Raw genomic sequence first — 12,162 nt, 5'->3', positions numbered from 1 at the left:
AGCACTATGTGTGTCTGACTTTAGTCAGAATATTAAGGTTTTTACTTTATGACATCTTAATGAACATGTTGTTCATTTACAGAAACTTTTTACATTTTAAATTCTACAGATCTGAAGATGAGGCCTTTGTGACACCTTTAGTTTTCTGGCTGCTTCATTAGGAACAACAGTTCTGTTAATGACCCAGTTTAGTTCTCTGTTAGAGCTCATGGTTGAAAGACTTGCAAGAGCTGCAAACAAGCCCAGATCATCACCCTCCACCACTGTGCTCAACAATTCATTTGAGTTTTTAGTGTTAATATGTTGAGTAATGTTTTCTACACACACAGGTGAATTAATTAGCTGGTTGTGGCTCCCAGACATTCAGGGTCTCCAGATGTGATGGAGTTCTGATGAATTCTGATGAATTTTAATTCATCAGAATTTAAATTTTGATGAAAAATTTTAATATCTGGTTATTGAGAATGAGATGTTATTGAATTTGATTTCACAGCTTCGTGATAATTAAACATTTTTAGATTAACTTTTAAATATAAAGGAACTAATAATTTTACTTTGTAAATGTGCAAATAATAATCTTCATAGTTTGATTGTTGTGTTGCCATAGTTACAAACTGAATGATACAAATGTATTTTTTTTACTTTTGTGTTTAATGCATTAAAATCCATGTGTCAAAATCAATGTGTTCTCTGCATCTCCATTTTAATGATTTAATGACATATTTTAAAAAATGTCTAACAAATAAATTACTAAAACATTTTGTGAAACATTTATTAATGTTGCAGTACAGTTAATCATTTTAACATGTTTTTATTTATTTAATTTCATAATCAGGCTCTTACTGGTTCCATCCGTGAAACAGTTTTTTTCCAAACACTCCAGGCAATAAAAGCTCTGCCTGGCAGAGAAAGCTGCTTGGTTCATATGAAACAAATTAGGGCTTTTATAGCCCGATTCAATGCAGCTTCAGAAAAATGTGAAGAATCGAAGCCACCTGTGAGACAGATATGCAGGTTCTGCAGAAACAAAAGGAGGAGCTGGAGCTCTTCACGTCCTCCTCTGTGTCAGAAGCAGAAAGATCTATTCCTCCCACTGACGGAGAACCGAAGCCCCTGCACGACATCAACCCTGGCAAGTCTGAGCATCACAGCTGCTTCATCTCAGCTGACCAATGCAGGCTACTGCAGAGATAAACACGCTGATAAGTCACGTCAAACTGTTGCACAGATGAAACCGCAACAAGCTGCTCAGCTACAGTAAAACTGCTGATTTTTTAAACAAAGTTAATGTGATAGATATTGTTCTCGTGTTCCTTAAAAACTAAAAATAGAAACTGAATGCAAATGAACCTGGCTGCTAACAAATACAAATAAACAAAGAGAAGCTGCCAGACAGCCTCTGTATTACGCACACACACATGCACACACACACACACACACGCAGGCAGGACCCAGGCCGCCTGTAAATCCAGCTCCGGAGAAAGTGGATTCGATAAAGGCAGATAAATGAGGACCAGAAGCACCGCCGCCGGTTGCTCAAAGGCAGAATGGTTGGCAGATGTATGTTGGGAGAACAACACAGGCATGCAGCTGTGAGAAGAAAGACAGAAACGCAGCCACCGATTGGCAGCGTGGCGGATGGTGGACCAGCAGACCGGTGGACCAGCGGACCGGTTGGCCCAGGTCTGGGAGAAATGGACTAGTCCTCATGTGTGAGTACCTTGTTGACAGATTACAGTTTTCACAGAAAATCTGTCCCGTAGGAGGAGATCTGGACCAAAGATTGGCAGCCAGATGGAGGAAAATTACTCAGAGGCAATTAAAGCAAAGCAAAACTTGGCTCAGCATATGCAGAGACCCACACATGCAGCGGGGCTGAGTTGGGCTTTTTGTCTCAAACTGTTCAGGGGTAAAAATGCAAAAATAATGCCTGTTTCTTATCACGGTTATCGTAATTCATATGGAATACAACCACATGCTTCATTTATATCATCAAGAACAATCTTTGGTATATCCTCTTTAAATGATTCATATAAACCAAAATATTGAACAAAATATTCAGATGGACAGCAAGGAAGATACATTCAAGTCTGACCTAACTTTTGTAATTAACCAAGCTAGTACAAAAGTGGACTCTTATTGTGAAAATCTGTGAGTTCTGCTTTGAAAGTTTAATTTTGATCACCTTCCTGTTTGTCCTTATGCTTTAGAAATAATTCTGAAGGAAACAATTAATACAAGAAACAAGAATCAGTAATTTAAAAATCAGAAAAGCAACAAGACATTCGTTGCTATGGGGATTCTGAAAATCGCCGAACCAGAACTGATTCAGTATTTTCTTAAGACTGAATAATAAAATCACTTATGTTGTAAATCTTTTTCTTCTTATTGCTGTTTTCCCGTTTTTATTTTATTTTTTTTTACCTTAGCTTGAATCTGCTTTCATTTAAATTGAATTTGTTGCCGGTACACCTGAATCTCCCCTCTGCGGGGCAGTAATAAATATTTCTATTCCTTTTATTAATCCTGAAAACAAAAACCAACAGACAGAGTGAGATGAGAGAATAAAAAATGTTCTGCTTTTGTCTCGTCCTCTGAAGGTTTCTGTAAATGTCTGTAAAGATGTCTTCTGGTCAATGGGAAACGGTCCTTCGTGTTCTCTTTTTGTCAACAGCCGTTCTGGCAACTAAACTCCCTCATGGAGGCCATTTTTTGCCCTTTGTTGAGTCAAGTTTTGCTCACTGTTGAGTCATGAACCCTGAGCTGCAGATTCAGACATCGTCCAAGACTGAACATTTAATTTTGGTATGAAAGCTTCACCAGTTCTGCATGTTTTTATCATGTCCTGGAGTCTTTCTCTCTGGTTTGCTGGAGTCCCAGAGCCTTAGAAATTGCTGAGGCGTGTTTGATTTTGAAATCTTTTCGCCTGCTTCGTCTTGTCAGACAGGTCCTACTGAAATTATGTCTTGATTGTCAAGGTCAGGGAACAACCAAGCTTGTCAAACTAAAACTGTGAGTCATTTATAATTAAATGAAGGTGCAGCTCGACATTTGCTAGTTTTTCCACCGTAAAATGTGAATCATTTAAAACTGCATATTGCATGTTTTCATGCTCTATTTGTCTATAGTGTGTATTCTCCAGGTACACAGAACCATTTTATACCACAATCAAGTAACTATGTTACCTTTAGTTGTTATAAAAATGTTGTGTACCAAAAATACTTAAAAGAAATTTGACCCTTTAAGAAGCTCCTGCTCTTTTCAACATTCAGCACCTAATCTCAACAATGCTCCTTCATGATGCTTTTCCATCTATTCTTAGGAGCGACGGGCTGAGAAGTAGTTCGGACTATGAGCTCAGCAGTTCCACCAGGTGTTTGCTAATTGCTGCTGCTGCTAGTCTAGAGGGAACACCTTTGTGAAAGCAGGCAGCGCTTTGTGAGAGGAAGCGCTGAACGGTTGCTAGGGGAGATTCAGGGGTTTCTCAAACACGCATGATCAATTCAGGCAACACATGAGGTATGTTTCTGATGAGGGAGTAACATTATAACATGATATAAAGCTCAAAAAGCCAATTTTATATAATAACCTCTTTAAAATGACTCTAACTTGAAACATAGAAGTCTTACAAAGGAAGGTTGTAACAGGGGAAATACTTTTCCACAGCACTGAAAGTTCAACATGCCAGTCTATCTGGCGGTGCTGTGAAAAAAGCGAGCCTTTCGGGCCGACACCTGGCGGGCCCGGCCGCCGCCGCCGCCACAGCTGTAAAAATGAACAAGACAAAGAAAAGGTGTTCAGGTAATGAACGTCCCGCTGCAGAACCGCCAGACTGTTTAAACAGGCTGAGGAGATCACACCTTGTTATGGTTGGTGGGGTCCTCTCACGTCCACGGGCTCAGGAATCCCAAAGAAAAGCTTTGTGGCTTCAGCCGGAGCTGTAATTCAGCAGAACCAGAACACGAGCGCTTGTTTCCTGTTAGGACTTTTTTTTTATTATCCAGGTGTTTCAAGATGCTAAACTGGAAGCATTTTTTCACTTCAACTAGATAGGAAGGGTAGGCATGCTCTTTTCTCTAACTATTTAGTTTGTCTGACATGAACGGTTCCGAGGAATCTGTAAGGCGCTCAACAACTAATGAGCAAAATACACCAGAAGTTATGAAGCAACACCTACTGTCACCCACATACAGCACAGACATTCAGGAACGAGGCAGCAGGGGGACTGTAATTGGCGTTTCTCGCTGTACAAAGCTCTAATTGGAAGTTTCTCTCCACACTGTGTCTCGGCAGGCGATAATTGCCAGCTTCCAGTCACAGAGGCAAAGCGGAGGTCACGGTGCTGCAGCAACTGAGTGGAGAGGGCTTATCGCCGCCCGCCAGGCCCGGTTCTCATGGGAGAGGGTCGGCGGAGGCAGGTTCTGTCGACTGGGTGAGGACAGAAAAACCAACACAGGTGAGCTGGAGAGCAAGGGAGGGAAGGAGATTAAAGCAGTGGTAGAGGGGGCGGGAGCAGATGTTTGGCTGGAGCTTCAAAGATGTAGTTTTCCATCCTGATTCCCAATCCAAAAACTACTCAGCACGGTCTCCTTTCAGTCCTCCAGTGTTTTCCAGTCAGACCGGCCACCATGTTCGAAGGGATGGGGCCATTTGTAAGGTGACTGTCACTGTGTTTACTTCCTCTTGGCTTCTAATAAGGACCAGATCCCCTGGAGAGCAGCGAACGCTTGAACGCCATGTAACGTTCCAGCGCAGCACATTAAACCTCCTGCTCATCTTTTTTCTTTACGGAGCGAGCTGGAGGGAAAAGAGCCAAAGGATAAACTGAAGATAGAGGCAAACACTGCTGCTCAAAACCCAGCTGTGAAATTAGCCACAGTGTTATTTTATCATTGCGTAGAAACGCTTCTCACACCTAAACTGACTTTGACTTTTATATTTCCAGATCAGAAGCAGACAGTCAACATTTATCCCAACCAGAAATCCACACTTTGGTTTCCATCACAAAAGTCGTCTGTTAGCAGTTAGAGTTATAGTGAAAACATTTTTTTGAAGCAGATTTAATTCAGTTGAAAAATAATTTAATAAGCCCTGATGGAAAATAAATGTTGTGACTCATATAATCCAAGGTTCTTCAACTAGCCACTGTAGATCCAAAGGGATCCATGTTGGCCTAAATATGTTGTAGTGTTTCCTATTAACCTAAAGTCATTGTTTGTGATATGTAAAAGCTCAAAATTACTCAAAAAGTTCTACATCTTCATTATATTTTTGACATGGGTGAATTATAGTGATCTGAAACCTACAAACATAAATATCAACGTTTTCATGTCGTTAAACATGAGATATCTGTTGAAACAAACAAACATGAGCGGCTTGTGGTCTACCGTTTACTGTATTCACCAGAGCTAACACCATTAGCAGGAGCTAACAACGTTAGCAGAAGTTAGCACCATTAGCAGAAGCTAACAATGTTAGTAGGAGCTAACAACATTAAAAAATACCTTTTTCTATTTTAAATCTGCAGCATATTTCCACCGTTAGATTTATAAACTTGTATGAGTATTAATAGGGTGGATAAGTTTGGCTCCAAGCAAAACTCTGAGTAAGAATCCCAGTCCTGCCAGCTGCCCTAAAACACATCTTCTGCTTCAATATAAGCATGATGAGTTTGTTGAAATACTTCTCTAAACTCTCCACATTCCTGGAGAAATTAGACCACCTTTGTTCTCAATGACAGCAGAAAAACTCTCGACCGCTCCAGGAAGTGAGCGGTCGAGAGTTTGTCTTGAGGATGAAATGGGACGTGTGAGCAGCAGTAAACCGTTTTCTGCTGCTCCTTAGGAAGTCAGAGGTTCAGAGCCAAGCTTGGACTCACTGATGAAAGTGTTGTTTTCCTGTTTGAAGCTTACGTTACCTGATTTAAGTTTTTATAAAACACACTGAGCCGCCCTAACAAGTGAAAGCTGATAGCTGGAGGTGGAAGCTTCACTAACCAGAGATGGCTGAACGTCGCGCTAAACGGCTGAATTTAGGCTCCGTGTGGAGAGGCTGTGTGGGAGTTTCTGCTGCTCTGGGGCTCCTTTACGGTTTTATTTAAACACTTTTTCATCAGTTTTGAGGCCCAGTCGCCAAATGTAGGGGTTTTAGTTTGGGTTTCTGCTCTTTCCAGGAAAACACTCCTTGGAGTTGTTTATTGTTTTGGACATAGATACCATGTTTTCCTTTCTTTTCTTCTAGCCTCTGCTCTAGGCTATAAATAAAATTGTCTTATTGCTGGTAAATGAAACTACTGAAGCAAACACCTTGTCATAATGGAAAATGCCAGGATCGGGTTCCACCAACCCAAGCAGTTCTCCCAGCACTCCAGAGAATCTGCAGCTCTAATCCAGGAAGTCTCCTTGTGTTGGACCCATCTGAAGTCCTACAGTGATCAGAACCAATCAGTTTCTCTGGTTTTTATTAGCTTGAAGAACACACAGCACCAGTTTCTAAACAGAACCATTATTTTCCAAAAATAATAACAGGCTATCATCCTGATGTCCACCAAATAACATCTGAACAAATTACAAATTACGTTTGACAATGAGCCTTAGTGTGTACTCACAGCTGACTCACAGCTTTGGCCTGCTTTAGATGGACCAGAGTCAGAAAGTTCTTTAAAGGTTCTGCTGATGACCCATCATTTGATTCAGATGTGTTGAACCAGGGAAAGACTTGAAACATGCAGGACAGCTGTCCTTGAGTCCACTGACAGGAGGCATAGTAGTTTCCTATTCCATTTAAATGAAAAGCAGACCGGCAGTAACGTGGTGGGGACATTACACCTCAGCTCATGGTCACAACCAGCTTCACTCTTTTAAAGATGTCGTCCCACTTTATACCACCTTAGTGGCCAGTCCTGTCAACAAAGAGGCCAACCATGCAGGGCTGCTGCCATCATGGAAAAACACAACTACATTCAGCCCACATATTTAGTTCAAGGTCTAAATCCTCGCTGAACGTTCACTCTCTGGATTTTTCTTCATTTTCTTCCAGGGTGGAGGCAGCTAACCTGAAACTATAGCACATAAAAGTCTTTATGGACAATTTCAGGTTGGAAGAGGATGTTACGAGGTAGCACGTAACGCAAAGATTAGGTAAAGGCTGTCTCGTTCACAGTTTCTAACAAACCATAAAATCTGTATTCATGGCTTCCTCATGAACATACTTGAGGATCTGCCACACTGAGGTCAAGGCTCCACAAAGCTGGTGAAAATAAGCGCTCCAGTCTCACCAGATCCCCTGGGCTGTGGGAAAGATGTGGTGGGGAAACGATGCCAAACCGTTTGGCTCCAACTCTGCCTGCAACAGCACTTTACCAGCTCAACAATCACAGCCATGTTACTGAGGGATGTCTGTCTTCCATGCAGGCGATTTATGACTGCCGTCCACAGAAACAGAGATGCTGTCATTTTCCATAAACAGAAGATTGGTTTTATCTGGAAACACAGCAGCACAGTGCTCTGTGTGTGAGGTACAACTCCACACAAAACCTGTCAGATCTGTTTAGAAGTGTGACAAAGTGGATGTGGAACTTCGCAGCAATAAGCTTCAAGATATTCCAGAGAAATTGCTCCTCTGGCTGGACAGCGAGTTAAACTTCAGCATTGAGTCACTTCTGGATAATCCATTTGTTTTGGATAATGAATTTGGACAAGACGCGGTATTTTCCCTGCATAAACTTTGTGCTCTGTCACATGGCCTGAGTAGTGGCTTGGTTTCTTACATTTGCTGCAGAATGACATAAACAAACAGAACTGTAAACTCACAAATCATTGTGGTTAACAACACTGACAGGTCTTTAGCAGAGATCTTTTTCTCCAAGACTGAAGTGACTGTAGTGGACATTTTCACAACAGATGCATCCAATACAGCCAGCCTGGAATCATTCATCATAGGTCTACGTTGACCCAAAATATAAAACCTAACATTGTTAAGCTGCAGTGAATTATTTTGGAAAGTAACAGGGTATAAAACTGACCCAACTGAAAATATAAATATGCACAAACTCGCTAACCCGTTTCATAATACAAGCAGAGTTCTAGATTTAAACTGTTTCAATGGTAGTAACTAAAACAAACAACTTTAGATGTTAAAAACTGTCATCATAATGAAGTCCGGATGAACCAAAATGGCCGCTGATTATCATCTCTGGAACATCACTGCCTTCCTTTAATCATATTTAACTGGTCACATATGCAGATAGATTTTCTCCAGTTGTCTGTCCAGACACTAAGAGGTGGAAACCTTTGGAAAAAACTAGGAGTTATTTGGAAAACATCCCCTAAATAGTGTTTCCAGCAAACATCAGCCTTCTCCATTCATTCATTATGACCTTTCGTGCCTATTATATCTCCCTTTACAAGGTGGAAATGAACGTCTCTTTACTTTTTCACTTTATTTTCTCAACAGGAGCTTAATCCCAATTGGCAGAACCAATAATGTCTCATACAGGCAGAAAAACACCAACAATCCATTAAGTTAACCTATTTTTATATCAAATCTGCATGAGAGAACAACAACCGGAATAAATAATAACATATGGAAGCAATGCTACATCCGCTTTCAAGATGTGTTGAGGAAAAAATAGATCCGACCTGCAGAATGTCCTGGAGAGGATTAAAAGGCAGAATGGTAATTCTCTGACTCTTTGTCAGGATGTTAAGAGAAAATACAACGTAATGAAGAGTCAGAGTGTCAAGATGTCAGAAAGTCAGCCTGCACAGTCCCAAAGGCTGCAGCAAAGACCTGCATGCAGGAAGGTGGTCGTGGGATATTTTACAAGATTTCAAAAGTGTTTGTCTTGGCACAGCCTCCTAGTGATGTCATCATGCCGTTGCTCCACTTCTTTGGCCCAGAAGATGACGACAACACACATACACAAATTCAGTTTTTGGAAAAAACTTCCAGGCAACCAGTTGTTGCTCTGGTTGCTCTAAGAGCTCCGATGAACGTGGAAAGCTTGCAGACGGGACTGGTGAACAGATGCGGTCAGGTCAGGAAATGAGGAAGTGGAATCACAGAGGAAAACTCCTCGTGATGCACTTCATGCTCCTGAAGTGCTTTAGAGTTAACATTTGAGGCTTCAAACAGTCAAACATGTTTATCCTGAGGTCACACTGCAGCAGATCATTTCCTGTAAAACAAGTTGACAGATAAACCTTCCTATAATACTCACTTCAAATACTTTTGAAGAGAAATACATGGCATGGCCAATTTTTTAGGTATTTTACTATTTTGTTTTCAACTGTTATTTAATCAAGTTAAGATCTTCCTAGAACAAGTTTCAACAGTCATGTGCCTCTGGTGGCATCGTAACAGGCAAGAGTCATTTCAGTTACATCCTTCGTTAAAAGTGTTTAATGGACACCAACAATAACTTGACCCCCGGACTGCACTTTGGACACCCCTGTGATTTTATGACCAGAGATGCATTGAAAAATCATCTGCTGATCAGAACCAGAATGTTTTCCGTTCAGTTGGACCAGTTTGAGTCACAAGTCTCAAAAATGGGATCTTTTAGTGGTCAGTTAATGCATTATACCAAAACCTGTCCTGTTAGCGCTTACACAAAGCACAAAGCTTCAGAGTGGAAGCTGTTATTAAAGGAAAAAGACCCAAAGTTAGCTATAATCAGCAACAGTGCAAACAAAATTACAGGAAGTTCAAAATTGGCAACAAGGAATTTAAAAGAATACTGTGGATGAAGGTGAACTTGCTCGTCCTATGAGGAAGTTTCATCAAGCTAACGAAAAGGCGAACCGACACAGAGCCGACTTTAACAGATAACAGGAAGGCTGATCCTTATACAGTAAACTTGATTTGCTTTATTTCAGCTTTCATAAAGCAAACTGGGTCTGGTTTATGTTGCCAGTTCTTTGGTAACGTCACAGGAGATGTAGATGCAGATTCTCTAAGTAAAGCAAAGAAACCGCAGGTCACATTAAGCATTGATGATAATCGGGCTAATTGCTAATATGACATGCACTTCTGTTTACTTTAAAAGCCTTCCCCCTTTCACACGTCGTTCCTCCATACTTATAGACCTGAGCCAGCCAAACAGCGCCCCCTGGTGGAGCCAAGCCCCCGCAGCCAGGAGGTTGAAAGAGAGAGAGAGAGAAGAAGAAGAGAGGCTGAATATGAGGTTCCTCCAAACAAAGCAGAGAGGAAAAACAGAGGCTGGGAAGGTGCTGAGTGTGCATAACTTCATATGAGTGTTTATGCTTCTATTTTTAACAGGAATAAACATTAAATCTCAAACAGCGTTCATCTTTAAAACACATTTCTAACCATGAAAACAGTTGATAGGCAGAGTTCTGATGGTTAGAGGTGTTGAGATTTAAAGAAAACACAGATGGACTCACCACTTTCACTCTTCTCGATCACATCCACCGTCTCGCCAGCCTTGAGGTTGATCTCAGAGTTCTCCTGCCTCTCGTAGTTGGCCACGGCCACATACTGCTCCAGCACCATGGGCTCTGAGCTGTCAATCCCTGAGGGGAAGAAACAGGCTGTCAGCCACCTGCCGGCCGTGGCGCCCCGCGAATGCCCGCTGCACCCTAAACCCCCACCGCCGCCCCTGCCGGGCACCCGGTGTGTGGCCATCAGCCGACCCCAACTCCCCGCCGCTACGCCGCCCAGTCCAATCGGAAAACAACCTCCTAAATCGGCTGCATCGTCCCAAACGTCTGGCCATACAGCTGTTCCAGAGACAACAACTGAGCCGCATCGGAAGGAGTCAGACCCAAAACAGGGACGGAAAGAAAAATGTTTGCAGGATCTTCATCTTCCACCTACAGAAGATCCATAAGTGAAGCAAACCGGCAAATCCAAAAGGAAAAGGAGAAGAAACAGAGCAGCGGGAGAAGAGTGGGGAGCGAATGAGTGGAAGAGCGGTGAAGTTTCCCTGTGGAAAATCAACAGTGGTTGAGAGGAAAAGCCTCCCCTCCACCGCCTCTGGGAGCCAGCCGTTGGACAGGCAGTCTGAGGGGGACGGGGGGAGGTGAACACACCAATCATAGCAGTCAGCACTGCTGGCCTTAAATAGAAACATATGAGTGGACCAGGGAAAGGCAGAGAGACCCGGGAAAAAGGAGGCCGGGTCCATGTTTGTGTGAAACCAAAAGGGAGAGTGTTTAGATGGAGCTTGGACACTTTGCTTTGCTGCTTTCCTTCTCTCTAATGCCGCAGCGTTTAAGAGTCGTTTTCTACTCTTATTTTATTCGTTCAAACTCAGACTGCCAAAGTTGTTCATTAAGCTTTAAGGCTATAAAGTTTAAGGGATGGAAAATATTAATTTAAAACGAATATTTGAAAACCCAATACTGGCTATTGACCATCACCCTTATGGAGTTTGTCTCCAACCGTAAAGTCAAATTTGAAGCAAATATCTGGAATGTGGAAACACTCGGCTCAAGCCACGCCTGCTCCTTCTGCTGCATCAGCTTATGTTTTCTTCCACCTGTGCCGTCTCATGAAAGCTCCACCAGCCAGTCGTTCCTTGCCAGATTCTTAACGGCCAACGTTTCGTCCTTGTCCTCACTGCTGTGACCTCGTTCATGAGCCTTGGACTCCCCCTTTCCTCTTTGCCCGACACCAGGGGTCTCCAACTCCAGTCCTCAAGAGCAGCTTTAGATGCATCCCTGCTCCAACACACCTGAAGCAAATGGTTCAATTATCTGTTGGTAAATGTTTGATTCAGGGTTTGATTCATTGGCTCTTAAGGATTGGAGTTGGAGACCCTTGAAATGACCTTGGTTCTGCACTGACCTCTCATTTCTTTTGTGTATGAAGCTTTTCCATCTCCTATCTAAGCCCATGTAACGCTGGATTCATCGTCATCGGATTTTCTGACTGCCGTGTTGATCAATCTGGGTCTCCGACTCTCAGCAGCGTCTTGTGACGTCACCTGCCTTGCTTCCTGATTTTCCTCCTGAGTGTTTTCAGCACTTCAGTGTGCAGGAAGGCACAAGAGGAGTGCTAAATTGATCTCCTTCGTTTGGATCTGCACACTAACAAGCCCTTGGTGGAGCTCCTCTTGGATTAAGGATCGCTCATCAATCTCGAGTTCCTTCTTGTTTGAGTCTGTATTTTCAGTGGAGATTTCCAGACTCATGCCAG

At 42.4% G+C, this 12,162-nt stretch overlaps 1 protein-coding gene across 6 annotated transcripts in view; it reads right to left on the bottom strand.

The window, feature by feature from the left end:
* The window catches only part of sh3pxd2aa (SH3 and PX domains 2Aa), a 95,874-nt gene that overhangs the window by 22,123 nt on the left and 61,589 nt on the right, over positions 1-12,162 (bottom strand). For all 6 annotated transcript variants that reach the window (XM_008422262.3, XM_017305858.2, XM_008422274.3 and 3 more), the window contains one exon: positions 10,407-10,535. In XM_008422262.3, coding sequence (XP_008420484.1) covers positions 10,407-10,535 — 129 coding nt within the window. The remainder of the gene's footprint in view (positions 1-10,406; positions 10,536-12,162) is intronic.

Source organism: Poecilia reticulata, chromosome 1 (genome assembly GCF_904066995.2).
Source record: "Poecilia reticulata chromosome 1, P_reticulata-male-v2, whole genome shotgun sequence".
Taxonomy (NCBI): domain Eukaryota; kingdom Metazoa; phylum Chordata; class Actinopteri; order Cyprinodontiformes; family Poeciliidae; genus Poecilia; species Poecilia reticulata.
Note: the sequence above shows the minus strand (reverse complement) of the source record. Positions and strands in the feature narration are given on the sequence as shown.